The sequence below is a fragment of the Neofelis nebulosa genome, chromosome 17 (genome assembly GCF_028018385.1).
Source record: "Neofelis nebulosa isolate mNeoNeb1 chromosome 17, mNeoNeb1.pri, whole genome shotgun sequence".
NCBI lineage: Eukaryota > Metazoa > Chordata > Mammalia > Carnivora > Felidae > Neofelis > Neofelis nebulosa.
In genome coordinates this window covers 6,466,322-6,493,616 of record NC_080798.1, presented here as the reverse complement: position 1 = coordinate 6,493,616, position 27,295 = coordinate 6,466,322, and the positions used below count along the sequence as shown (strand labels likewise).

At 45.3% G+C, this 27,295-nt stretch overlaps 1 protein-coding gene across 1 annotated transcript; it reads left to right on the top strand.

Moving 5' to 3' along the window:
• Positions 1 to 1,206: 1,206 nt before the first annotated feature.
• On the top strand, positions 1,207 to 19,640 carry LOC131499590 (zinc finger protein 665-like). The gene is made up of 4 exons (XM_058707686.1): positions 1,207 to 1,283; positions 9,968 to 10,058; positions 11,618 to 11,744; positions 16,346 to 19,640. Exons 2-4 carry the CDS (start codon positions 10,044 to 10,046, stop codon positions 17,755 to 17,757), a joined length of 1,554 nt encoding a protein of 517 aa, XP_058563669.1. The 5' UTR covers positions 1,207 to 1,283; positions 9,968 to 10,043; the 3' UTR covers positions 17,758 to 19,640.
• Positions 19,641 to 27,295: the final 7,655 nt, after the last annotated feature.

Sequence of the window (27,295 nt, the reverse complement as noted above, 5' to 3'; positions counted from 1 at the left end):
GTAGGGTTTAAATAAAACCCTAAATAAATACCCTTAGATATATTGCAAAATTAATTATTTTTTAGGTGAAAGTAAATTGAAATGTCTTTTAAGGACTATATAGTGTACAGGCTTTGTTATCCACATCTGCCAGAACATTGAGAAATAGAAAACAAAGAAAACCACTGAAATATACTACAATTTTTTAAAAGTAACCCTGCACCCAACATGGGGCTAAAACTCACCACCACAAAATCAAGAGTTGCATGCCCTACTAGCTGAACCAACCAGGTGACCCACTACCACGTTTAGAATAAAACAAAAAACAAAAAACAAAAAAAACATGCTTTTTAACCACCTTCAGAGTGATAGTAAAGTGAATTTGAAATTACGTTATATTTAGAAATTATTGACTTAACCATATTGTGATGTCAACGTTTATCTCGAATGCATTTGAGTATAATTATCTCGTGTGGAACAATATAGTAGGTATAAAAAGAGCGATGTAATTTAATCTTTGTTTTAAAGTTATTGCTTTTTTAAAAGTAATAAATTATCACATGCCTTAGCCCTCCAAGCCCTACACCCCAGGTCTTGTCCCTGGGTAAGTCTCTGGAACACAGCACAGGGTTGAGTCTGACTCCGAGGTGAATGGGGAGTATAAACGGAAATGTTGGCCTGGGTGCACTTGTGAAATTGCACATTCCGCCCAGGCAGAATCTGCATTTCACACTCCAGTTTGCATCCATTTGCAGTTCAGTTGTTTAACTTAACTTTAATTGCAACAGTGTTCCAGGATCCAGCCACCGCCCACATCCACCCCGCACCGAGGTCCCAGCTCCCAAGATCACTGAGTTGCTTCATCCTCTCTGGCGGGACTCGTGGCTTTTGACTTGAATCGTTTTCAGCTGTGAAGAGGAAAACATCTGACTTTCCAACATAAGTGGCGCCCACAAAACTCTAAGCTTTTACCTTAAAATTGTTTGAAACATTAACTTGAAATAGAAAGTGCCGCTTCCCAGGATAAAGACCAGGCTGACTCCAGCACTCCCAAGCCCCGAAAACCCGGGAGGGAATCCCAGATCCGGCGCTGGAGTCGGCCCCGCCCACGCCTGTCCACTCCACGCGCCTCATCTCTATGGTTACCGCCAGCCCCTGAGACCCCGCCTCCCGCTCCCGCCGACCTTACGCTAGCCGGGCTTCGCTCTGCGCCCTGCACAGGCCCCGCCTCTTCCCTTTGCGCGCGCGCGGTTGCCTGCAGACCCGGAAGCGGGTTTCGTGGAGCGGTGGCCAGTCTGTGGAGTGTGAGTTTCGTCTTTCTTGTTTAAACTTGCGCCTCGCAGTCTCCCTTCCTCTGTCCCCGGGGTCTGGGGGCCGCTAAAATCTCCGCACCACCTCCTCCAGTCCAAGTAAATTCAGACGTCTCCGTGGGAGGCCGGGGGCTTCCCTTTTTGTTTGGAATTCGCGAGGTGGATGTTCGCTGCTCTCTGCCCCTAGAGGGCAGCGCCGGGCCGCCCCCTCGGGAGAGGCTGGTCCTTACCTGCGCCCTGAGATTCTGGAGAGCTCAGCCCTCTCCGGAGGCACGCTCACTTCCTCTCACCTCGCGTCTCTCTCAGACGGCTCCTCTTAGTTCCCCAGGCCTCACCTTGTGCTGGGGAGGACTAGAAAGGGCCTGTCTTGAGACAGACCATGCACCCGGCGCTGGATAATGTGCTTTTGTGGGAGGTGGGCATCCAGTTACACCCCACTCCTGGGTGAGAGGAATCCGGAGGAGAGGGACTGCCCATCTTAAAAACAAAAGTCAGTTATTTTACCAGCAAAATGATTTTATTCTGGAAGAAGCAGAGGAATTGCAGTTCGGGACATGCATGGAGTGGTGAATTATTGGCAAGTTGGGAGAGAAAGGGAAGGTCAGCTCTAATTTTTAGGAGGAAATTGGGGAGGGTTTTTTGTTTTTTATTTATTTTTTTAAAGAGAGAGCGCGTGCGCGAGAGCACGTGCGGGGGACGAGCAGAGAGGGAGACCGAGAATCCCAATCGGGCTCCGTGTTGTCAGCACAGAGCCTGATGAAGGGCTCACACTTAGGAACTGCGAGATCATGACCTGAGCTGAAATCAAGGAGTCGGAGGCTTAATTGACTGAGCCACCCAGGCGCCCCCGGGGGGAGTTTTAAACGGAAGGTCATTGGAGAAGAACAAGAGTTGAAGGTTGTGGCGGTTTTTCAGTGGCTGCAGGTGGTGGTCAGTGCGTCTGTTGGTGGGGCAGGAAGGGATCTTCCTTTATTTTCTTTTTTTTTTTTTCCTTTTTCTTTTTTTTTTTTTTTTTTTTATTTATTTTTGGGACAGAGAGAGACAGAGCATGAACGGGGGAGGGGCAGAGAGAGAGAGGGAGACACAGAATCGGAAACAGGCTCCAGGCTCCGAGCCATCAGCCCAGAGCCTGACGCGGGGCTCGAACTCACGGACCGCGAGATCGTGACCTGGCTGAAGTCGGACGCTTAACCGACTGCGCCACCCAGGCGCCCCTCTTCCTTTATTTTCTTACAAGCAGGAGATGAAATTCCCATGTGAAAAAGGACCTCCCTTGTTAAAGTAATTCTTCTGTTCGTTCTTCCTGCTGGTTAAGCAGGCTACAGGGAGTGGTACTTGCCAGAGAGCTCCCACTTCAGGGTTTCCCTCCTCCACTTTATTTATTTATTTTTTTTAACCATTTTTTTTAAACGTTTTTTATTTATTTTTGGACAGAGAGAGACAGAGCATGAACGGGGGAGGGGCAGAGAGAGAGGGAGACACAGAATCGGAAACAGGCTCCAGGCTCCGAGCCATCAGCCCAGAGCCTGACGCGGGGCTCGAACTCACGGACCGCGAGATCGTGACCTGGCTGAAGTCGGACGCTTAACCGACTGCGCCACCCAGGCGCCCCCCCTCCTCCACTTTAAATGAGGTTTCCTTATTTATTTTCACAAGACCTACCGAGAGAATTACAGAAAAATGAATGAGGGAGAACCAGAAGCAGATGGCAAAGTTGCAGCAGTGGGAGAAAAGAAGGTTGAGAAATTTAGAGTAAAAAGGAAATCTCCAGAGGGATGATGGGGAGCAAAATGTAGAGAGGGGCAACAGGAGCGTGGGTAACAAAGGGGAGGGCACTTCACTTGGAGCCTAGGGAGAGGTTGAAAGAGTTGGAGTCCTGGCAGCCTGCGCGACGTGGTGCTGAGAGGAAAGAAGGGGCCAATGGGAGGAGACCAGAGGAACGGAGGGAGAAACAGCCGGGAGGGAGCCCAGCAAGCTGGGGGTGCCAGAGAGTGGGGACAGAGGGAGAGTAGCAGGGAAAGAGCACACTTAACTGGGAGAGCAGATGGGAGCTGGGGAGGAAAGAGAAATGCATGAACATTGGGGTCAATCAGAAAGGTTGGGGAGAAAGCCACAAGAAGGGGAACAGGTTACAGAATGGGTCAGAACAAGTGTGCAAGAAGAAACCCAGAGGAGAGAAACAGCAGGACAGGAGAGGGGAACAGAATGCGCAGAAACCCAAGGGGAAAATGGAAAAGCAAACCAAAAAAAAAAAAAGAAAAGGGGTTGGGGGAGAGATAAATATTGAGAGAAGGAAAGACAGTAGTGAGCAAAGTAATCCAGATGAATGGTGAATTGGTTGGATATGGCTGATGAAGTATGTTACGTTACATATGGCTTTATAATATAATACACTTAAAATTAGAATAAATTATGCAGATAAGTGTGAGGATTGCAAAACTCCTTTCTAAAAAGCCTGTGCATCTTATAATTATTTGCTTCAGAATATACCTTCTATTTGCAATCCCTGTTCAGCCAGGAAGGCAGAGACTTCACTCAGTCATGGGTCACCCTCTTCCCTTTGTCTGGGCTCCGAGGATAGAAGTGGGGCAAGAAGTGGCCCTCATGACACGCTGCCTTTTTATGGAACATGAAAACTGAAAACTGTTGCTTCTTTGTAATGGATTTTACTTTTTTCTTCCTGATTCGCTTATATTTACATCATTTTCCTTTTTGAAGCTTGAAATACATCTTTATACTTTCCTATAAATAATTAACTTCTGAAGTGAGCTTTGAAAGCATCCTATAAACAGTTTCTGGCATTCTTTTCTAAGCATGACCTTGCCATTTTTAAAAATTTTGGTCTCATACTTCATTGTTTAAAAAAAAATGTTTTTTTAACTTTTCTTTTTTAAGTTTATTGTGTTTGGTTCAGACAGGTCTGTAAGCTCTCTCTTTGTCATGTATATTGAGAACTTCCTTTAGTATCTAGTATAATTTTAGACTGTTCCAGTGTGTACTTCGTAAACATGTCAGTAATCTCTTATGTAAGTCGAAACCTGGTTTAAGCTGTCACTTTAATATTCAGTTTTCTTACCTTTTATGTGATCTTTTGAAACAGTGGCCCATGAGCTACCAAATAGATATTCCCCTCAAGTTCCTCTTGCCTGCTTTTTGCAAATTTTTTTTTTTACTTAAAAAAAAATTTTTTTTCAACGTTTTTTATTTATTTTTGGGACAGAGAGAGACAGAGCATGAACGGGGGAGGGGCAGAAAGAGAGGGAGACACAGAATCGGAAACAGGCTCCAGGCTCCGAGCCATCAGCCCAGAGCCCGACGCGGGGCTTGAACTCACGGACCGCGAGATCGTGACCTGGCTGAAGTCGGACGCTTAACCGACTGCGCCACCCAGGCGCCCCTGCAAATATTGAAGAATGGGCTGATTTACTTGGAAATGTCACCTAACAGAGCCCATCTGTTCCTGATGAGGAAATTCGTGTCTTGTTTCTATAGGTGGTCGCCTTGCAGTGTTTACAGCAGCAATTCATTATGTGTTCAAAATTCTGAATTTTGTAAATGTTTTAGTGTGATGTTCTGGATAAGGGGAGTTTAGTGCCTGAGCACACAGCGATTATACCTTGAGATAAAAGTTTCCTAAGGGCGCCTGGCTGGCTCATTTGGTAGAGCATGTGACTCTTTTTAATTTTTTTTTTAAATGTTTTTATTCATTTTTGAGAGACCAAAAGAGACAGCACGAGGGGCTGAGAGAGAGGGAGACACAGAAGCAGGCTCCAGGCTCTGAGCTGTCAGCACAGAGCCCCGACACAGGGCTCGAACTTACGAACGTTGAGATCATGACCTCAGTTGAAGTCAGACACTTAACCAACTGAACCACACAAGTGCCCCTAGCGTGCAACTCTTGATCTCAGGGTCATGAGTTCAAGCCTAACACTGGGCTTAGAGATTATTTAAAAAGAAAAAAATAAAGGAAAAGAAAAGAAATGGAAGTTTCCTTAGCCCAGACATGTGAAAGATGGTCCTGGAATTTTTAAGAGAGAAGAGTGATGTGGGCAAACTCTGCCCACTGGGCCATTCAGGCCACCCTATCAGAATTCAGACCCAGTTTTGCTTACTCAGCGCAGACCTTCTCAGGATAACTTGGTGAAATGACTCCCTTGTGGGCCTCAGTGAGCCCAGCTCAACATGGAGATGACGGACTAGACAGACACTGGATTTGAGCAACACTGAGCCCTGAATTCATTGGCAGAATACAATGCATATCTCGTGTGGCAGTTCTTGGACAGAGTGTCCAGATGTCAGTAGAATTGTAAATGGGTCCCAGTCCTCCAAAAATGAAACACAGAACACTAGGATGGAGGCAGAGACACAGACTCTGAGTCACAGTCACCCCTCTCTCTGCAGCAGGGGTGACTCTCTCGGCAGAGTATGTCCCTCCCTGGCATTGAACCCTCTGCTGGCTCCATCGTCACCAGGACAGAATACAGACTCACTGTGGCTGCACAGCCCGAATCGTCAGGCCCTGCCAGTGTCTCCAGCCTCGTCCTGGGACCTTACCCTCTCCTCACAGTTCGCTGTGCCCCAGTCATGATCACCTTTTCTCTGTTCCCAAACACCAGCCTTTTCTGTCACAGGTCCTCGTCCCTGCTCTGACCTGATGTCCCTAAACCATGTCAGCTCTGGCCCTTTCTCCTTCAGGTTTAGGCTCAGAGATGTCTCTCCAGGCTCTCCAGCCCGACACTTCAAGTGCCCTTCCCCAGCCATCTGTCGTGTTATGCAGGTTGAATCGTCTCCATTGAGTCTTTCCTGTTTTGTCTCAGCTGGAGGGAGCACCAAGTCCCTCCTTCCCAGGCTGGCGGCTGCACCTCACTTTGGGCTTGGGTTGAGCTGCCGGGCCTGTGGTAGAGCTGAGTAGTCCTCGGGGAAGACCAAGGAGGCCGGGCAGGTGGTGATGTTCATGCCAGTATTTGTTCTGGGAATTTCAGTTAATGGATCAAAATCTCCTGTAGCTGCTTATTTACTCAAGAGCAGAAGGACGTACTGGGGCCTGGAAGGCCCTACAGACCAGGGGTCCCCACGTGTTCACCTGCTGCGTCACTGCCCTTCACCAGCTCCCAGGTGGCCCAGGCTGTGCACGTCACCAGGGACCGGCTGCATCCTGGGCGGGGGCTTGGCTTCCAGCAGTTATCTGCTCAGAGTCAAGAGTCTCAGTTTCCCTTCGGGAAGGGTGAGGACGAGGTCAGGAGCCTCAGGGGACATAAAATAGGCACCACAAAGAACTAGAGGTTCTTGCAACTTGCTGTGAGTGGGGAGGGGAGACCTGGTGGCCTCTGGGAAGAGATCTGGGGCCTCTCTGTCTCTCGCGTCCCACCACACTGGATCTGGCCAACCTTTGACTGTTTTTCAACTGGACTTCCTGTTGTCCCCACTTGCTCACAAGTGTTCCCTGGCGGGGCCACCTCGTTGGTGTCCATACTGAAGACCTGGTGTCCTTCACTCTGCACTCGTGTCCGTTACTGGTGTGGTGCCCGTGCGTCTTGGCCCAGTTTGCTCAGGCGCATGTAGAGGAGAGGTGGGAAGATGGGGAAAATGGAAGTGAGGCGAGAGGGGTGTGTGGGAGGGAAGCGGAAGCAAGTGTGGGCCCCCAGATGGCCCAGGGAATGGTGTGTGCGCGTGTCCCGGGCATGGCTGTGGGGTGAGGGGTGTGTGGACGGGGTGGGAAGGGGTGTCTCGGTTCCTGCGGGAACACCTGGAAGTGGTTTTTGGGTGGTTGTGGGGCTGCATGGGTCCGTTTGGGGAGCCGTTGTCGTGGCCCAGGTTCCCCCAGACCCAGATGCTGAGGCTGAGATTTGCCAGCTGGGGTTTAATTGGGAAACTTGATGACACTTGAGGAGACACGAAAAGGAGAGGGATTAGGCAGAGGCACATTCCCCTGTGATGTTGTTCGAGCCACAGGGAGCTCTGGCCGCAGCTGGATGGTGCCTCGGTCCTACGGGTTGGGGGGAGTCTGGGAATCTGTTCCACACAGTAACCTGTGTGGAGTCTGTGCAAGAATCATTGTCTGACACAGAGGATTTGGAGGGAAGGTCTCAGAGAACCTTCTGGATTATTCTGTGTTGCAAGTCAAGAAGGATTCAGATGCATTTTGGAAGATCTAAGTGAGAGTTTTGAATGTTTAAGAAGATATTGGGGTCTCATGGGGGCTCATGCATCCTTGTAGACATCTGTTGACAGGTAGGAGAGTGGTCTGAGTGAAGGACTCTTGACTCTTTTTTTCTTTAATCTCAACACCCAATGTGAGGCTCGAACTCACGACCCCAACCAAGATCAGGAGTCGCATGTTCTACTGACTGAGCCAGCCAGGCGCACTGGATTTGGCTTTCTGTGCCTCCCCTGCACCTGGTCAGCTGCTCTGTCCCTCACGATGAAGACTGTTCCGAGGGCAAACAATACCCTTGCGCATTTCAGTGCCCCCAAATGAAGGCCATGCGAGAGGTTGCACCACTGTCATTTTGGGTGTTGCTGAGCCAGAGACTGTTCCCGGGTCGCCAGCCCCACCCACTGCCTCAGGACCGGATGGGATCCTTCCTCCACTCCATCTCGAGTTTGTACGCGGCAGGAAATAATTTCAGTCAGCACACGCAGATGTGGTTTCGCCCGTCTTCCACATGCACGTGCACGCCTCCCCCCCAAAGCCGCTTATTCACTGTCTCGTTGAATCTTTAAACCCAAACATTCTCAGGGCGTCTGGGTGGCTCAGTCGGTTAAGCGTCCCAACTTCGGCTTAGGTCGTGATCTCATGACTTGTGAGTTCGAGCCCCACATTGGGGTCTGCACTGAGCGTACAGAACCTTCTTGGGCTTCTCTTTCTCGTCCTCTCCCCCAGCCCCTCCCTGCTCATGTGCTCTCTCTCGCTCGTTCTCCCTCCCTCCCTCCCTCCAAATAGACTTAAAAAAATTGTTTTAAATAACAAAACGTTCTCTATTAACTAATTTCCCCTCTGGTAAGCCCTTCTCTTCCTTACTCCCTTTCATTTTTTTTTTCACGTTTCAAGTTTTTATTTAAATTCTAGTTTTTAACATACAGCGTAATATTAGTTTCAGGAGCAGAATGCAGTGATTCATCACCTACATACGACACCCAGTGCTCAGCACAACAAGTGGCCTTCATGCGCATCCCACCCCGTGCTCCCTTTCAGGACACAAGACCCTAAAAGCCTGCTTCCACTGTCTTCAAATCTGGTCTCCACTCGTCTCGTGAACCCCATCTGGTCAAGCTTTCAACAGCTACCGTGCCCCTGAGACTTTGTCTTTCAGAGCCACAGCGACCCCATTTCTCAGTCCAGGATTGAATGTCCTGTCTTTATTTTGCTTTTCCTCTCAGGGGCAGGTGGCACATGTGACCACTCCCTCTTCCTCGACACACTTTTTTTTCTTAGTTTGAGGACATCTCGCTAAGCTTTACTACCCTATTTACCTGTTGGTTTCCCCGATCCCCGGTCACCTCTTCGCTTCCCTGCTGGTGTCTGCTGAACTCCCTGGTCTCCGAGTGTGGGGCACCCCGCAGCTGAGTCCTTGAACCTCTTCTCTCTGGCTACACCCCTGCCTTTCCTTACCACTTCGTCTCCTGGTTCTCAGCACCACCTGTATGTCTCCTGGTTTCCACTTCCACCAGGCTTCTGCCCTGGACTCCGTCCCGTGTCCAGCTGCCTCGACATCTCTGCTAGGACGTCTGGGGCACATCCATCTTAACTTGTCCAGAACTGACTCGACCTCCCCCAGTCACCCTCCCCCTGCACCCTCCACATTTTGGTTAAGGGCAACCCTCTACTTCCTGGGGCTTAGTGAACAGCTTGACATAATTCTAAATATGAGATACTACATTATTTGTAAATATTTGTGTATGATGAAAAAAATCTGATGTTTGCTTCAAATGAGAGGAGGAACATATCGTTTCTTTCAAGACATGGGGGGCAAATGTTGGAAGGCACGCCCTTCCGGATCTGCCTCCCCAGGTGCCTGTCTGTCCTCCTCCCCTGCTGGTCTCCTCACCCCACTGCTGCCACGCAGGCCTCTTCCCCTCTCCTGGGGCCAGGCTTGCTCCTGCCTGAGGGCCTCCCGGGGCCTGTCCCTCTGCCTGGAACTGTGTGGCCCCTCAGAGGCGGGTGGCAAACAAGCTCCCTCCCCTGGGTCCTCGTTCTGATGCCACCTTCTCAGAGGAGCCTCTCGGACCCCCTCCCGGAGAGTCCCTTCAAATGGCCAAGGGGAGACAGGGCCTGATCTCAGTCCTAGTTAAAGTGCCTGGGGGGTTTCTGATGTGTCTCCAGCGCTGAGCACCAAGGCTGTGGTGCTCCCTGTCTGAGGCTGACATCAGCCCCTGACCCGGGGAGAGGTGAGGGGGCTCGGCTCTGCGTGGGGTGTGATCGGGGCAAGCCTGTGATCTGCAGGGGAGGGTCAGGTCCCACCCAGGTCCCCACTGATGCCGTGTGCGGGGGCTTCACCAGGGCGGGAGCCGGTTCTGAAGAAGAAGGGTGGGAAGGTCACTTGCTGGCCTCTGGAGGAGTCCACTGTCCCGGGGCACCCCCCGTGTTTTCACACGGAGAGGCCTTCCCGTGTGAGGCTGCAGGACGGGAAGGACCCAGACTGACTCTAAGCATTAAGCTGCGTTTTCTTGACACTTAGGATTGAATTCCCAAGCCTGATCCTGCCTGAGGAAGAATCCTGGAAAGGGAGGAAGAGCAAAGGAAAGGAGTCGGGAATGGCCGTCTGTCAGGTGAAGTCATATCCTGGGTCGATTTCCTGTCTCTCATTCCTGCAAGGCCCTTCTTGGACTTGCTAACCTTGTCTGAGTCTGAAGTGTTTGTCCACACTCCCCCAGACCTTCCCACCCCCGTCCCTCTCCTCTGCACTTAGATTCCAGCTCATCGTGACCCAGGGACCGGAGCCTATGAGGAGGGCCCTTTGTGTCGTGGAGAGTCAACTCCTCTTACTTCAGTAAATTTGAATATGTGTGTTTGTGTGTGTGTGTGTGTGTGTGTGTGTGTGTGTGCACGTGTGCGTGTGCAGGGACACACAAGCCTGTAGTATTTACAGACATTATCATTACTTCATAAATAAGTTTATGAATTTTTGAAGTTAAATCTTAAGTATTTGCATGGCTTTACATGTTTTCTACACTATCACATTAATGAGTTAAATAGCACAAGAGTGACATTTATGTGCGTGTGCATGCACAGATACAATGACCATGCTGTTAGCCTTAAACTTGTCTCTAATTGTTTCAGGAATCCCTCTCTCAACATTCTTTTCATGCTATCTGGTATATATGTTTCGTTGTTTAGGTTCAGTTCCAAAGCCTAAATGTCTGGGTTCTGGAGCTTTTTCTGCCATTTCTTAGAGCATTTGACCTTGGGCAGGCTTCGGGGAATGTGTGTGACACAGTTGTCTCCTCGGTAAGATGGGAACAGATGTGTCTATGATGAGTGATGTCGATGTCAATGGGAGTTAGTGCGTGGAAAGCATTTAGCATGATGGCTAGCACGTGGGAAGTCTTCAAGAGCCTTTACTCACCGTGGCCTTCCTCTAAAGCCATCATGGGTATTGTCTTCTCTGAAGATAACACTCATGCCTTTGCTCATCTAGATATTGAATATCACTCATTGTGACATTGATAGATATCACAACATGATGGATAACACTTCTAGATAACCTTGTATTGATTTTCTATTTTTAAAAACATTTTTTTAATCTTTATTTATTTTTGAGAGAGAGAGAGAGAGAGCGCACACAAATGGGGGAGGAACAGAGAAGGAGACACAGAATCCAAAGGAGGCTCCAGGCTCTGAGCTGTCAGCACATAGTCCGACGTGGGGTTCGAACTCATGAACTACAAGATCATGACCTGAGCTGAAGCCGGGTGTTTAACCAACTGAGCCACCCAGGCGCCCTATTTTTTTTTTAAGTTTATTATTATTAATAATAATAATATTATTATTTTTTTAGTAATCTCTGCACCCAACGTGGGGCTCAAACTCACAACCCCAAGATCAAGAGTCGCATGCTCCCAATGGGCACCCCTGATTTTCTGTTTTTATATTTCTTATATTGTCCACAAAAATGAAAAAAGCCATATGGATTTAGAGGCCATCCTAACCTCTTATGGGAACGTGTAATAAGCCAAAATTGGGGACACATAACTTGCTCAGAAATACCTTACATAGATCTGTAAGAAAACCTACTTCATCTGAATTGATCCTTACACATTTATCGTCTTCCTGTTTTGGGTGCGGATAACTCCCCATAGCTCCTTGGTGAAATGTGTTCTCATTTCAGGGATGGTTGACCTTCAGGGATGTGGCCATAGAGTTCTCTCAGGAGGAGTGGGAGTGCCTGGACCCCGCTCAGAGGGCCTTGTACAGGGACGTGATGCTGGAGAACTACAGGAACCTGGTCTCCTTGGGTGAGGAAAATTTCCCTCCAGAAGTGGAGGTCTGCCCTTGGGTGTCTGCATTCTCCTCCTTGGACCCCCTGTCTTACTTGACTGAGATTGAAGCCCTGTTGCCTCAGATATGAAAAGCCTCATAACGTGGTATCTGGACTTGACACTTACACTTTTGTCAGATGATTTGCACACTTAATCAGGCATGCTGCCAGAACTTAAGTATGCATAAAACCTTATGAAAAGCTTAAAATACACAATTCCTTTTTTTTTCTCCCCCTGTGCTGTTGATTCACTGGTTCTTACAAGAGAGCGAGATCCTCGTGTAAACTGTTCTGTAAGTATTCAGAGGAGGCAGTCAGAGGATGAATTTTTTGTTTTTTAGCTCTACTGAGGTATAACTGGCAAAGAAAATTGTAATATATTGAAAGGGTACACTGTAGTGATTTGACATACATATATACATTGTGAAAGGATTTCCGTAATCAAGTTAATTAACACATGTTACGTCACATATTTACTTTTTAAAAAATTTTTTGGTGAGGACACTTAAGTTCTATTCTCTTAGCAAATTTCAATTATACGATATTACCAACTGTAGTCACCATGTTGTACGTTAGCTCTGCGGACCTTGTTCACCACGTGGCTGAAATTTTGTCCCCTTTTACCAACCTTACCCCATGTCCCCTGTGCCTCCCCCTCAGCAGCCACCCATCCTACTCTGTTTTCTAAGCATGGCTTCTTGCCTGGTCTCCACACTCCCTCCCTATTACCTGTCTTACATTTTGGCCACACCCCCACACTATAATTCCTACAGTTAATTCCTTTAATTCCATTGTGGGACAGCATGATGGTGTTTGCCACGTCAGTCCCTTCTTTTTTCCCAAGGTTGGAATTCTGACTGCCCTGGCACATTTACCCCTCCGTGGATTGGCAAATACCATCGCTTCTCTCATGTGCTCATTACCTCCTGCCCTCCGCTCCTGACCTTCCTTCTGTCTGACCTTCCCTCACACGGTACCTCCATCTGGATGGACCACACCGTTCCTTACTAGCTTATGAATTGTGTAGAACTTGAACACCCTGATTCCCGCAGGCCCCCCTCACCAGCCACACTACTTACCACGTTAAGAAAGATCCCTGCTTATCCACTGTATCGCTGTTTCAGGACACTACAGAAATCCTTATTGCGGGGGTGACAGGGTACTCAGCGTGGCTAGGTAACACTGTTAGCACAACACAGCTCTGGTGTCTCCCTCAACGTATTTATGTCGAAGCTCCTGATCTTGACTGTGATTTGCAGGCGTTTATGCATGAGCACACTTTGTCTGAACCCGCAGGCCCAGGTCAAACCCTGTTTCTCATACTTACTTTCTCTTTGAATAAGGGTTAGAAACACAAACCCCATGTGCCTACTGTCCCTATTTAAAAAGTGGTGGTGATGTACTTCAAGGCTTTTAGCCATGTCAGCGCTATTAGAAGGCTTAAGATATTACATGTTTTATTTTTTTTTAATTTTATTTTTAATTTTTAAAAATTTACATCCAAATTAGTTAGCATATAGTGAAACAATGATTTCAGGAGTACATTCCTTAATGCCCCTTCCCCATTTATCCCATCCCCTCTCCCACAGCCCCTCCCGTAACCCTCAGTTTGTTCTCCATATTTATGAGTCTCTTCTGTTTTGTCCCCCTCCCTGTTTTTATATTATTTTTGTTTCCCTTCCCTTAGGTTCATATGTTTTGTCTCTTAAAGTCTTCCTGTGAGTGAAGTCATATGATTTTTGTCTTTCTCTGACTGACTAATTTCACTTAGCATAATACCCTCCAGTTCCATCCACGTAGTTGCAAATGGCAAGATTTCATTCTTTTTGATTGCCGAGTAATACTTCATTGTGTGTGTGTGTGTGTGTGTGTGTGTGTGTGTGTGTGTGTGTATACATACATACGTACACCACATCTTCTTTATCCATTCATCCATCGATGGACATTTGGGCTCTTTCCATGCTTTGGCTATTGTTGATAGTGCTGCTATAAACATGGGGGTGCGTGTGTCCCTTCGAAACAGCACATCTGTATCCCGTGGATAAATGCCTAGTAGTGCAATTGCTGGGTCGTAGGGTAGTTCTATTTTTAATTTTACGAGGAACCACCATACTGTTTTCCAGAGTGGCTGCACCAGCTTGCATTGCCACCAACAATGCAAAATGCTCCAGCAGCCTGGAGCCTGCTTTGGATTCTGTGTCTCTTTCTCTCTCTGCCCCTCCCCGCTCGTGCTGTGTCTCTCTCATCTCTCAAAAATAAATAAATGTTAAAAAAAATTGAGATTACTCATTAGATAAGTTTGTTCTGGATTATTTACCATTAGAGTATATCATGCTGTGCTTTAGAATTCGTGCCCAATAAAGATGCAGTAAACATTGCATCCTCGCCAACATCTGTTGTTGCCTGAGTTGTTAATATTAGCCATTCTGGCAGGTGTAGGGTGGTATCTCATGGTGGTTTTGATTTGTAAAGCTATTCCGTGTTTTATAGTAAAGTCTCAGAAATTCCTTGACTTTTGTAAGATACGGCAACCTTCCGTCATGATTTTGATCAGATGGTCTTTTGTCTGTGCCTTGGCTCAGCCTGCCGTAGCAAGTACCAAAACCAGATGGCTTAACTAATAGAAATTTATCTCTCACAGTTCTGGAGTCTGACAAGTCCAAGATCTTGGTGCTAGTCAGTTCAGTTCCTGATGAGCCTTCTTCTGGTTTAGAGCACTGCCTTCTTGCCGTGTCTGTGCATGATGGAAAGAGTAAGGCAGCAAGCTCTCGTATCTCTTCTTGTAACGGCCCTAATCCCATTCGCGACCCTGCACCCTCATGACCTGGTTCCTGCCAAAGACCCCACCTCCAACCCCATCATATTGGGGTGGACACAAACATTCAGGCCATGCAGGCTGCACTATATTTTGTATGTTTTTATTCTATAATTCTGTCCAAACATCGTTTGATCTGGCCTTCATTAATAAGATTTTCACGCACAAACTCATTATTACATATACTTTGTGGCCAGTGAACTAAAAATTAAAGAATACTACATAGATAGGGAATTGATGAGCTGTTACATAAGTGCAGGCCGAAACTCATAATTGTGATTTATGGGGTGCCTGCCTGGTGCCGTCAGTAGAGCATGTGACTCTTGATCTCGGGGTTGTGAGTTTGAACTCCCTGTTGGGCATAGAGATACCTTAAAAAAAAATCATAATTGTGATTTCTGACTTCTTTTTCCCAATTATGTTCAGTATTTCCCTGACTGGATACTTCAAAAATGAGTGGTCTTAACATAAATTCCAGTTTTCATATGGTATGCTGGTTCTGGAATAGAAGCCCTTGCTTTTTTTTTTTTTTTTTTTCCCTCTCGAGAGATTTGTTGAGAATTCCACAAACTATAATTTTGTATCATTGTGGTTACTTATTATTTCAGTCCTGCTTTTACTCTAGGTTACTAGAATGTTTTATTAATTGTCGTTATGACTTACAGATGATGGTTTTTTGGTATGCACAGTGCAGCATAGCCGACTTATACTGCTTGTTAAAAATGGCCATTCTGAGGGAATATAGTTACATGACTGGTATTCAGAAAAATATTTTTATAACATTGATTAAAGTCTCCCTCATTTCCCCAGTGCTACTATAGTTTTCCAATTCTAAATTGCCATTTATTTAGATAGCGCGCCTCGGTGGCTCAGTCGGTTAAGCATCCGACTTCGGCTCAGGTCATGATCTCACTGTTCGTGGGTTTGAGCCCCATGTCAGGCTCTGTGCTGACAGCTCGGAGCCTGGAGCCTGCTTTGGATTCTGTGTCTCTTTCTCTCTCTGCCCCTCCCCGCTCGTGCTCTGTCTCTCTCATCTCTCAAAAATAAATGAATGTTAAAAAAATTGAGATTACTCGTTAGATAAGTTTGTTCTGGATTATTTACCATTAGAGTATATCATGCTGTGCTTAGTGCCCAATAAAGATGCAGTAAATATGGACAGTACTTTTACCTCTTCAAACATGAAACAACCATATATTTTCTGTGAAAAATTGGCAGGTAATGGTGTGCCATTGCAGAACATGATGAGAAAATCCCCCTCTTTTCAGGGCTAACGTAAGTTTGCATACTGTGATTTTTTTTTTTTTTTTGCCATTGATTATTTAATTTTTTTTTAGTGTTTGTTCATTTTTGAGAGAGGGAGAGAGACAGAGCATGAGTAGGAGGAGGGGCAAAGAGAGAGGGAGACACAGAGTCCGAAGCAGGCTCCAGGCTCTGAGCTGTCATCGCAGAGTCCGATGTGGTGCTCAAACCCACGGACTACAAGATCATGACCTGAGCTGAAGTCGGACGCTTAACCGACTAGGCCACCCAGGTGCCCCAACATTGACTATTTAAAGTAGGCTTTAAAATCAATTTGAATTACATGTAATTACCCTTTTATATTAAAGAATCCTGTACCTTTTGTGTTCCTAAAAATTGAAAGTCATGGTTGCAACATTTCATAACTGATCAATATATGTAGTACTTTTGGTGTAATATGTTTTTCAATATGAGATTTTTCTGTAATTAATTGGAAACCTATGGTTCTTTATATCTCGTAGCTCTCTCTCCCAAATGTGTGATCAAGGAACTACCACCAAAAGAAAACAGTAATACAGGGGAAGTATTGCAGACAGTTATATTGGAAAGACATGAAAGCCGTTGCGCCGAAGATTGTGGCTTCAGAGATATCCAGAAAAGTTTTCACGACTCTGAGTGTCAGCGGAGGGACGGGGAAAGAAATTACGAAGGTGTGCTCGTGACCCTTAACAAAAACCTGACTGGTAGAAGAGACGCAGGAAATGAGCCGATTGAAAACAGGTCTGGACTAAGCTTTCAGTCACGTCTGGCTGGCGTGCAGATACTTCAGACTGAAGGGAAAATCTACGAATGTCACCAAGTGGCGAGGTCTGTCCACGATAGTGCCTCAGTTTCACTGCTTCACACAATTCTTCCAAGAGTCCCGACCAACATCTCTAATGAACGTGGGAATGATCCTTTGCGTTCTTCATTACTCACACAAGACCAGAAAGCACGCATCAGGGAAGAACCTTACACACGTGAGGAGTGTGACAAAGCAGTGAATCCCGGTCTACACCCCACTAGACGCCAGGTAATCCAGACAGGAGAGAAACCGTATAAGTGTGACATATGTGGGAAGGTCTTCAGTCGCAACTCGCACCTCGTACGTCATCACAGAATTCACACCGGAGAGAAACCTTACCACTGCAATGAGTGTGGCAGGGCCTTCAGTGAGTGTTCAGGTCTTACGAGCCATCAGGTGATCCATACGGGAGAGAAGCCTTACAAGTGTAATGAGTGTGGCAAGGTCTTCAGTCAGAGCTCAGGCCTGGTGAGTCACCGAAGAATTCACACGGGAGAGAAGCCGTACAAGTGCAACGAATGTGGCAAAGCCTTTACCTACGGCTCACAGCTCACTAACCACCAGGTAATCCATACCGGTGTGAAACCCTACAAGTGTAACGAGTGTGGCAAAGCCTTTAATCAGAGCTCACATCTCACTAGACATCAAATAATCCACACGGGAGAGAAACATTACAAGTGTGACGAATGCGGGAAGGTCTTCAGCTATGATTCACACCTCGCGCGTCATCGCAGGACTCATTCTGGAGAGAAGCCTTACCAGTGCCATGAGTGTGGCAGAGCCTTTACCATGCTGTCGAGCCTTACTTACCATCAGGTGATCCATACTAGAGAGAAACCTTACAAATGTAACGAATGCGGCAAGGTCTTCAGCCAGAGTTCGAGCCTGCCTAGTCATCGGAGAATTCATACTGGAGAGAAACCGTACCAGTGTGATCAGTGTGGCAGATCGTTCATTCAACGCTCCAACCTCACTAGACACCAGATGATCCATACTGGAGAGAAGCCTTATAAATGTAGTCATTGTGGCAAGGTCTTCACTCAGAATTCAAGCCTTGCAAGCCATCAGAGAATTCATACCGGGGAGTAATCTGGCGAACGTAGGGAGTGTGACAACGCATTTGATTTGAAGTTCAAGCATGAGTCGGCATCAGAGAGCCCACACTAAAGAGAAATCACATAAATGCAACGTGTGCGGCAGAGGACTTACACAGGCTTCGCAACTCACCAGACATCGGGATCTACATCTCTGATAAAACCACATTAACGTAATGTGCATGCTAAGGCTTCTACCCATGGATCAAAACTACAGAACATCACAGGGCCCACACCGGAGAGCAGCCTTACAAATGTAATGAATCTGAGAGGGCTTTTTGTCAAACATCCTGCCTTCGATGTCTTTGATGACAGAGCGTGAGCGGGGGAGGGGCAGAGAGAAAGGGAGACACGGAATCCGAAGCAGGCTCCAGGCACTGAGCTGTCAGCACAGAGCCCGACACGGGGCTCGAACCCACGGACCGCGAGACCGTGACCTGAGCCGAAGTCGGACGCTCAGTCGACTGAGCCACCCAGGTGCCCCCAGAGAGTTTCTATGAGGAATAAAATAATGAAATCTCAAGTTCTCTAAAGTGAGATACCGAAATAGTACACACCACAGGATAAATTGGTTTTTTTCAAATACTCAAAGCATACCACAGAATAAAGTCAAAATGTGTTAAAACTCCAGATGGGAAGATAGATAACACAGAGATAGAGAAAAGGTATATGGATCCTGAGGATAATGTTCTATGGAATCTTTTCTGGTTTAAAGTATTATTGTTTTACATTTCACATTTAAAGCTATGATCATTTTTGAGCTAATATTAGTACAGGTATGAAGTTTTTGTGGAGTTTTTTTGTTTTTTTTTTTAAAATTCTCTTAGTTTCCTTGGTACCTCTGTCCGAGCTCAATTGGAAGTACTTGTATGGGGCCATTTCTGGGTTCTCTGTTCTTTTCCGTTGATTTATTTGTGTCTCACTCCATGAATACAACGTAGTTTTGATTACTTTTTACTATATTAGAAATCTTGCATGAATGATTCTGACCACTTTATTCTTTTTCAGATGCTCTGGCTATTCTAGTTCCTTTGCCTTTCTTTATAAATTTTAGAATAATCTTGTTTGTATTGTAGAAAATACCTTGATAGAAATTACATTAACCTGTCTATCAATTTGTAATCATTTGACATCATTTCTATGTTGTATCTTCCAGTAAATGGCTGTGGTAGGTCTCTATTTGTGTAAACTTTTATAGATTTTAGCATCAAAATCCTGTTAATGTTTTTGTTAGATTAACGTATGTTTGTACTTTTTCCTTTTTGAGCAATTGTACATATAATTGTATTTTTAATTTCAGTTTCCATGTGTTAACTGCTACTGCATTGAAGTAATATAGATTTTTTTAATGTCGATCTTGAATATCTAGAATTTACTAATCTTACAGGGCGCCTGGCTGGCTCAGTTAAAGAGCATGCAACTCTTGATCTCCAGGGCATGAGTTTGAGCCCCACTTTGGGTGTAGAAATTACTAAAAAAGTAAATAAATAAACTTAAAAAAAAAAAGAATTTACTAATCTCACTTTAGAGATTTGTAGCTTCTCTGGGCTTTTTTCTTTTTTTTTTTTTTTTTTAAATGTTTGTTCATTTTTGAGACAAAGACAGAGCATGACCAGGGGAGGGGCAGAGAGAGAGGGAGACACAGAATCTGAAGCAGGCTTCAGGGTCTGAGCTGTCAGCACAGAGCCTGATGTGGGACTCGAACTCACAAACCGCCAGATCATGACCTGAGCCCAAGTCAGACGCCTAACCAACTGAGCCACCCAGGAGTCCCTCTTTGGGCTTTTCTGTGTACACCATTTCGCTAGCTTCCTAATGTGGCTGTAAAAAGTTACCCCAAACTAAGTGAGTTAAAACAATAAAATTTATTCTCTTTTACTTCTCAACATAAGGTGTCTAGAATGGATCCACAGCACTGTTAGCCTTCTTGATATTCCAGGGAGGAATTTGTTTCCTTGCACTTTCCAAGTTCTGGAGACTGCTTAATTGCCTTGCCTCATAGCCCACTTCCTCTAAGGTAGCATCTTAACATCTGTCCCCATCCTACTTCTATCAGAGCAACGACTTCTCTGTCTCCCAACTCCACTTATATCCTTCTTATCACACCCTCCTGATTGTATCATGTTTGCCAGGTAACCTAGGATCATCTTGCATCTCAGGATCCTTAACTAGGGCACAAGGACAAACTCTTTTTGCAAACTCTCTTTTGACATAGAATGTAACCCTCACGGGTTATAGGGATGAGGGCTATCCTTTTGGTGGGTGGTGAGAGGCGTGGGGAGGCATTCATCTTACTGCAACTGCAATACCTTCTGTTGATGGGTACATTATTAAACCTTCCTTTCTGGTCTACATCACTTTTCTTACCTTATTTCATTGGCTATAACTTATAGTACGTTGACTAGCAGTGGGAACAGAGGACCCCCTTATCTCCAGTCTGTGGAGGAACTATTCAGTCTTTCACCCTTAAGATTGATGTTTGCTGTACGGTAATTTTGTAGCTGTTCTTTATTGAGTTGAGGAAGTTTCCCTTGGTATGTTGAGTTCCGTATATATTTTGAATATTAACATCCTTTCAGATACATAGTTTGCAGATATTTTCTCCCATGGCTTGGATTGTCTTTTCACTCTTGATGGCTTCTTCTGCTGTGCAGAAAGAAGTTTGTCCCTTGTAGTTTGATGTGGTCACGCTTGCCCATTTTAGCTTTGTTCCCTCCTGCCTCCCCATGCTGGGGTCAAACTCAAAGTTGGGGTCAAACTCAAAAATCATTCCATAGGCCAATGTCAAGAAGCTTTCCCCTGTTTTCTTCTAGGTTTCAGGCTTTACACTTAAGTTGTTGACATATTTTTTAGTTGATTTTTAAGTGTGATGTGAGATAAAAGTCCACTTTCAACTTCTGCATAGGGATGGACATCCAATTTTCCCGGCACCGTTTGTTGGAGACTATTCGTTTCCCCATTGTGGGTTGTTGGCATCCTTGTTTGCACATCAGTTGACTGTAAATACATTAAGATACTTTTCTTCCCTCTAAAACAGCCTCTTAGGGAATCTGGCTCTCTCACCCCTCCCCTTTGCCTCATCACGTTCTTCCTCAGAACTGCTATGAGGAGAATGGGTTTGGGCATTGGGGGGCCCTCCTGCCTATTTCTAGGCACAGATGCAGATAAAAGGGTGCAAAGGACACAGGTTGGTAAGTGGATTTGTGGAGTTTTTGTGGCTGGAGCCTGTGTTTCAAGAGTTCCTTGTAGCACCAAGTCTTCCACTCCTAAAGGGCCCATTGGTTGCTCCACATAAAAATTAAAATTCATGGGGCACCTGAGTGGCTCACTTCGTTAAGCGACCAACTCTTGGTTTTGGCTCAGGTCATGATTTTGTGGTTTGTGGGTTCGAGCCCCACGTCGGGCTCTGCAGCTGGCAGAGCTGGAGGGACAGAGAGGCTCTGTCCCTCTCTCTCTGCCTCTCTACCCCTTACAGTCTCTATTTCTCTCAAAATAAATAAGTAGATAAACAAAAACATTAAAATTCATGAAGACAAATGAACAAACCATCAGAAAATCCCTTGGTACCATTTCTGTCTATTCCTCTCTTCATGTTTGTTCATTTGTTCATTTTTTTTTTTTAATTTTTTTTCAACGTTTTTTATTTATTTTTGGGACAGAGAGAGATAGAGCATGAACGGGGGAGGGGCAGAGAGAGAGGGAGACACAGAATCAGAAACAGGCTCCAGGCTCCGAGCCATCAGCCCAGAGCCCGACGCGGGGCTCGAACTCACGGACCGCGAGATCGTGACCTGGCTGAAGTCGGACGCTTAACCGACTGCGCCACCCAGGCGCCCCCATTATTTTTTTAAAGTAATCTCCATGCCCAACATGGGGCTTGAACTCGCCACCCTGAGTTCAAGTTGCATGCTCTACCACTGAGCCACCCAGGTGCCTCTCTTCATGTATATTTAGCTACCAACATACATAAGATCATTTTAATTATCAACAATAAGGTGAGCTGTTTCACACAGCACTTCTGAGACCAAACGTGCGAGATTTTCCCTACACCAGCCAATTCTCCAGCTCTCTGGACACCAACTGAGTGTCTTACAATTGATTCAGTTCTAAAGCCAACTGGGAATTTCCACAGACCACAGAGTCGGTCTCACAACACTGCCCCCACTTCAGATGCCAATCACAAGTCCTGGGCCTCTTGTACTTCTGACCAACTGGCTAAACATGGCTACAAATTCCAGTATATTCTTTTTTTTTTTTTTTTTTTTTTTTTTTTAAAGTAGGCTTCATGCCCAGAGTGAGCCCAATGCAGGGCTTGAACTCATGACCCTGAGATCAAGACATGAGCTGAGATCAAGAGTCACTCAACTGACTGAGCCATCCAGGTGCCCAAAATTCCAGTATAATCTTGAGTAGAAATGGTGATATACAGGGTTCAGTTCTCAATTCTTTACTCCTGATCATAACAGAAATGCTTCTAACATTTGGCTGTCAACATAAAGTTCTGTATTCATTGTAGATGGATACTATAGATCAGATTAACTTTCCTCCTCATGTTATGTACTGAACACACATTTATAGTTTAAATATAATAGTGTTTAAATGTTTAAAGTGCTTTTCTGAAGTTACTAGCATAATGGAGACATAATCACATCATCGGGTGTATAGTACCACAGTATATTAAAATGCAGGCATTACTAGAGTAAAACCTTTTTAGTCATAGTGCATATTCTAATGATTCATTTTGCACCGCATTCCAGAAGTCAAACTGCTTTCTCTTTGATACCCTAAGATGAAGGATATACTAGCAATACTACATTTTTTTTTTATATGCTTTCTTCTGTTCTGAAAAAATTTTGTCTGTAAGTGAGGAGAACTGTGAATAAATACCTTGAAAAAGTGGGAAAGTTTCCTGGAAGGTGATCAGAGTCCTGTTGAATATTTCAAAGTTTTCAAGTTATGGATGCTTTTCTGATTTCTAATTCTTAATTCCATTTTAGTGATCTATCTGCATGGAAACTATTCTTCTCAGTTCTCAAATTAGTAAAGATAAAGTTGTTCACAGTAATTCCTACAGGTTTTGAAAATCTCTTATCAATAGTCTTACTGTAATTAGTATTCATAAGTACTAATACTAATAAATATAGTTTAATTAGTATTGTTCATGTGCCTATCTTTAGTCAATATTTTAAATGATTTACCTGCTGTATTAATTTTGATAAGACATTAGTTTTATTCTACTTTTCATTATATTCAATATAAATCTCATTTCTGCCCTTTTTTGGGCTTACGCTGTATCTTTTTCAAAAGTCTTGAATTGGACTTGTAGGATTGATATGTCCAGTGAACTTTTAATATGTAAATTTGCAGCTAACTTATTTCCTCCAGAGATTTTTTTCATTAAATAAATACCAGAAGTCTGAACCGGAATTTTCTTACCTTTTCATATACAAAAACTAGTTATCAAAATAAATAGCAACTATTACTTAGGTGTTCAATTTCTAAAAATCTGAAAGTACAGTTTTCCAGATACCATTATTTGAAAGAGGATAAACATCTGTCTTATTACAAAATATCCTATAGTTTTGAGAGTTTGTGGTATTGACGCAAAATGAATAAACATTTTAGAGTCTAGAAGAGGGGCTCCTGTGTGGCTCAGTCCATTAAGCAACCGACTCTTGATTTCGGCTCAGCTCATGATGTCAAGGCCATGGGATCGAGCCTTGCATCGGGTTCCATGCTGCCAGCACAGAGCCTGTTTGGGATTCTCTCTCTCCCTCTCCCTCTCTCTAAATAAACATTTAGAATTTAAAAAAAAAAAATCTCTATAAGAAAGAAAGTTTTATTCCAGCCCAATTTAGGCCAGCTGGCCCAAACCAACAATCTTCACAGGGAAGACAGTGCTGTAGACAATGAACAGTTTTTACAGGATTATATACTTTTTTGTACATCTTATGAAAGCCCAAAGACTCTAGATTAGCATATAGGCAGGAATGACGAGTTTTAACGCCAAGAAATGCAAGAAGTAGGAGCATTGGTGTTAAGGATGAGATGGTTTTGCTTTAGGCCACTCATTTACAAAGCAGATGTAAAATGTATGCTTGGTGCGCCATAAATCAGGCTTTTGGTTTAAACAAAGTTTATGTGCAGTCGTGCTGATTTAGGAAAAATTTAAGGGGCGCCTGGCTGGCTCAGTCAGTGGAGCATGGGACTCTTGATCTCGTAACTTGGGGCTGTGAGTTTGAGTCCCCTGTTGGGCATAGAGTTCTGCATAGAGCTTTCTTTCTTTCTTTCTTTCTTTCTTTCTTTCTTTCTTTCTTTCTTTCTTTCTTTCTTTCTTTCTTTTTCTTTCTTGTTTTTTTGACACAGGGATGAGTATATTGTCTATTGAAACTCATTCAAATTTTTTGGATTCTCAAATCTAGCAGTTACCAATAGGGATATGTTTTAATTGTTCTACGTGATTGAGGGATTGTCCACCCCCCTCTTTTTATTCTGTTTTTTTGATTCATAAACATAAAAAAGACTCAGGTTATTCTCCCCCACTCTCCTCCTCTGCTATCGTAGAAATGGTGAAAATCCCACCATGGATATATTTCCTCAAGTAAAGGACATGGGAATCCAAATTCACTCCTCTAGCTAAGATCACTGAATACACAATATTCGATCTTCTAAATATCCTAATATTCAGTTGGATTTTATCTTGTCATATTTCCCAACTGTCTCCCAAACTCTTTAAAGATACCCTAGGGGCACCTGAGTGGCTCAGTCGGTTGTGGCCAACTCTTGATATCGGTTCGGGGCATGATCTCAAGCTTCGTGAGCTCAAGCCCCATGTTGGGCTCTGCAGTGACAGCATGGAGCCTGCTTGGGGTTCTCTCTCTTTTCCTCTCCCTATCTCTGCCCCTCCCCTGCACACGCTCTCTCTCTCTCAAATAAATAAGCACTTAAATATATATCCTGCCATGAGATACTACCTCACACCTATTGGGGCAGCTACTATAAAAAATGAGAGGGGTGCCTGGCTGGCTCAGTTGGAAGAGCATGACTCTTGATCTCAGGGTCATGAGTTCAAGCCCCACACTGGGTGTAGAGTTTGAAAAGAAATGGATTTTGGAGCGCCTGGGTGGCTCAGTTAAGGGTCCAACTCTTGGTTTCAGCTCAGGTCAGGATCTCACAGTTTCGTGAGTTTGAGCCCCTCATCGGGTTCCACACTGACAGTGCAGAGCCTGCTTGGGATTCTCTCTCTCTCTCTCTCTCTCTCTCTCTCTCTCTCTCTCTCTCTGCCCCTCCCCTGCTCTCTCTCAAAATAAATAAATAAACTTAAAAAAAAAAAGACTATGTCTTGAACAATTCAGTCTGTGTTTGCTAGTTTAGATGCACTAAATCCTCGCCCTCACTGTGGGGTTACACGAGGACCTTCCCATATCTGCACAGAGTTTTAAGGTAATACTCAGTTCGTTCACATCTGTATGTACTCTCTACATGGCCAATCTGAACCAGAATTCACATACAGCTTTCCTTCTTGGGTTGTGGGGCACCTATGTGGCTCAGTTGGAGGAGGATGAGACTTGATCTCGGGGTCCTGAGTCTGAGCCCCATGTTGGGGTGTAGAGGTTACTTAGATAAAAATTTTAAAAAACTGTAAAAAAAAAAAGAGAGAAAATAACAGGCCTTCCTTCACTTTCATAAAGAAAAGCTTGATTTCCATCTGTCTCCTGAGGAGACAGTGTCTACGGGCGCTACCTCCCTCAGAACTCCTTTGCCTGCTTCCTGTGCACAGCATGACTTTTTTTTTAGGTCTCATCTAAAAATGTGCCAGAATCCACTTGCAGCCCAGTTTGTATGTGGTTTCTCTTTCCACTCCTGTGCACAGGTGCGAACCTGTTCTTTTGCCTCTTTCCTTGCTAGTGGGGTGGGGTGGGGGCCAGGGTTCAGCAGAAATTCCACTGAAAATGCCCAGGGAAGACAGGCACCCGCTGGTGTGCACAGTGTTCGGATTATGTTGCTTTCTTGTTTGTTTGTTTGTTTGTTTTCCTTTTTTTCCTTTCCCAAAACAGAACAAAGCAGCAAGAGTGGTTATAGGACAAGTGTTGTTAAAACATTCTATTCTACATAAACACAACATCTGGTTGTACTGCATTGTGGAGCATTTGTTGGGGGGAGGGGTGGAGAGTGACCCGGGTGATGAAATGGTGCACTCCCTTGGAACTAACCAATTCTTGATGTACTAAGTGAAGATTATAAACTACATCTGCAGGGGTTTCACTTTAAAAAAAGAGGGGGGAAAAAAGCTTATTCTCATCAGCTTATTTCTCTGATAAGGCAAGAGGAACTTTCTCTCACTTGAGAATAGGCAATTCTGTACTGACACCCAACAAAATGGCACTGCTTTTTCTATTCCCCATTCACCCAGGAAGCCAAAATCAGCACTGAGCTCAGTTCTGAAGATTTCATAGGGACCAGACCTGGGATACGAGGCGTGGCTAAAGGCATACGATAATTTGGGTTACCAACCACTGGTTTAAAATGAACATTAACTTTAAAAAAAAAACGAGAAAAAACTAGTAACTTAAAAAAAATCGTTATAAATTGTCTTGTTATAATTTATAATTGTTGAACCATTTTCAACTGTGAAAAGGAAAGCTTTCTTTTAAAGAGAAAGAGAACACAAATAAGGGGCAGAGAGGGGCAGAGGGAGAGAGAGAGAGAGAGAGAGAATCTCAAGCAGTTTCCACTTTCAGCACAGACAGGGCTCAGGGCTCGGTCCTACCACCCTGGATCACGACTTGAGTGGAAATCAAGTCAGAGGCTCAACCTACTATGGCAGCCAGCCGCCCCCAAAACAAAAGCATCTTAATTTCCAACATAAGTGTCCCCCACAACTTTAAACTTTTACCCTAAAACTGTTTAAAACATTAACTTGAGATAGAAGGCAACGCCGCTCCACAGAAGACACTCAAACGTTTCCAAACCCAGAAAACAGATCAGCTAGAAGAGAGGACAGGAGGACGCGAAGCCCAGGCCCCGCCCCCGGAACGAACGCGCTTCACTAGAGGCTCCGCCCCCACATCGCCCCACCCTCTCGCAATTCCAGCGTAGGCCTCCGCTCTCCGCCCCGAGGCCCCGCCCCCTCGTCGGCTTCGTCCCGCCCTCTCACGATACCTGCGTTAGCCTCGCCTCCGCGCGCCCCGCCCCCCAACGCTCGCACCCAGCCCAGGCCCCGCCCCCTCCCCGTCCTCTTCACTGAGAGCGCGCAGGTTTCTGTAGACCTGGAAGCGGATGGCGCGGGTTAAAGGTCCTGCTACGCGGCGTGAGTTTCCGTCTTTCCAGTTTAAACCCGCTGTTCGTAGGGTCCTCTCCTCCATTGCCACGGTCTGGGCGTCATTAGGGGCCGTGAAATCCCTACACCCGCCCCTGCACCCCAAATAAATTCAGACGTCGCTTTGGGAGGCCGGGGACGCGTCCCTTTAGGTTTAAAATCGCGGCGAGGCTGGTCCCTTCCCTCAGGACTGCCGTGCTCGGTCCGCGCAGAC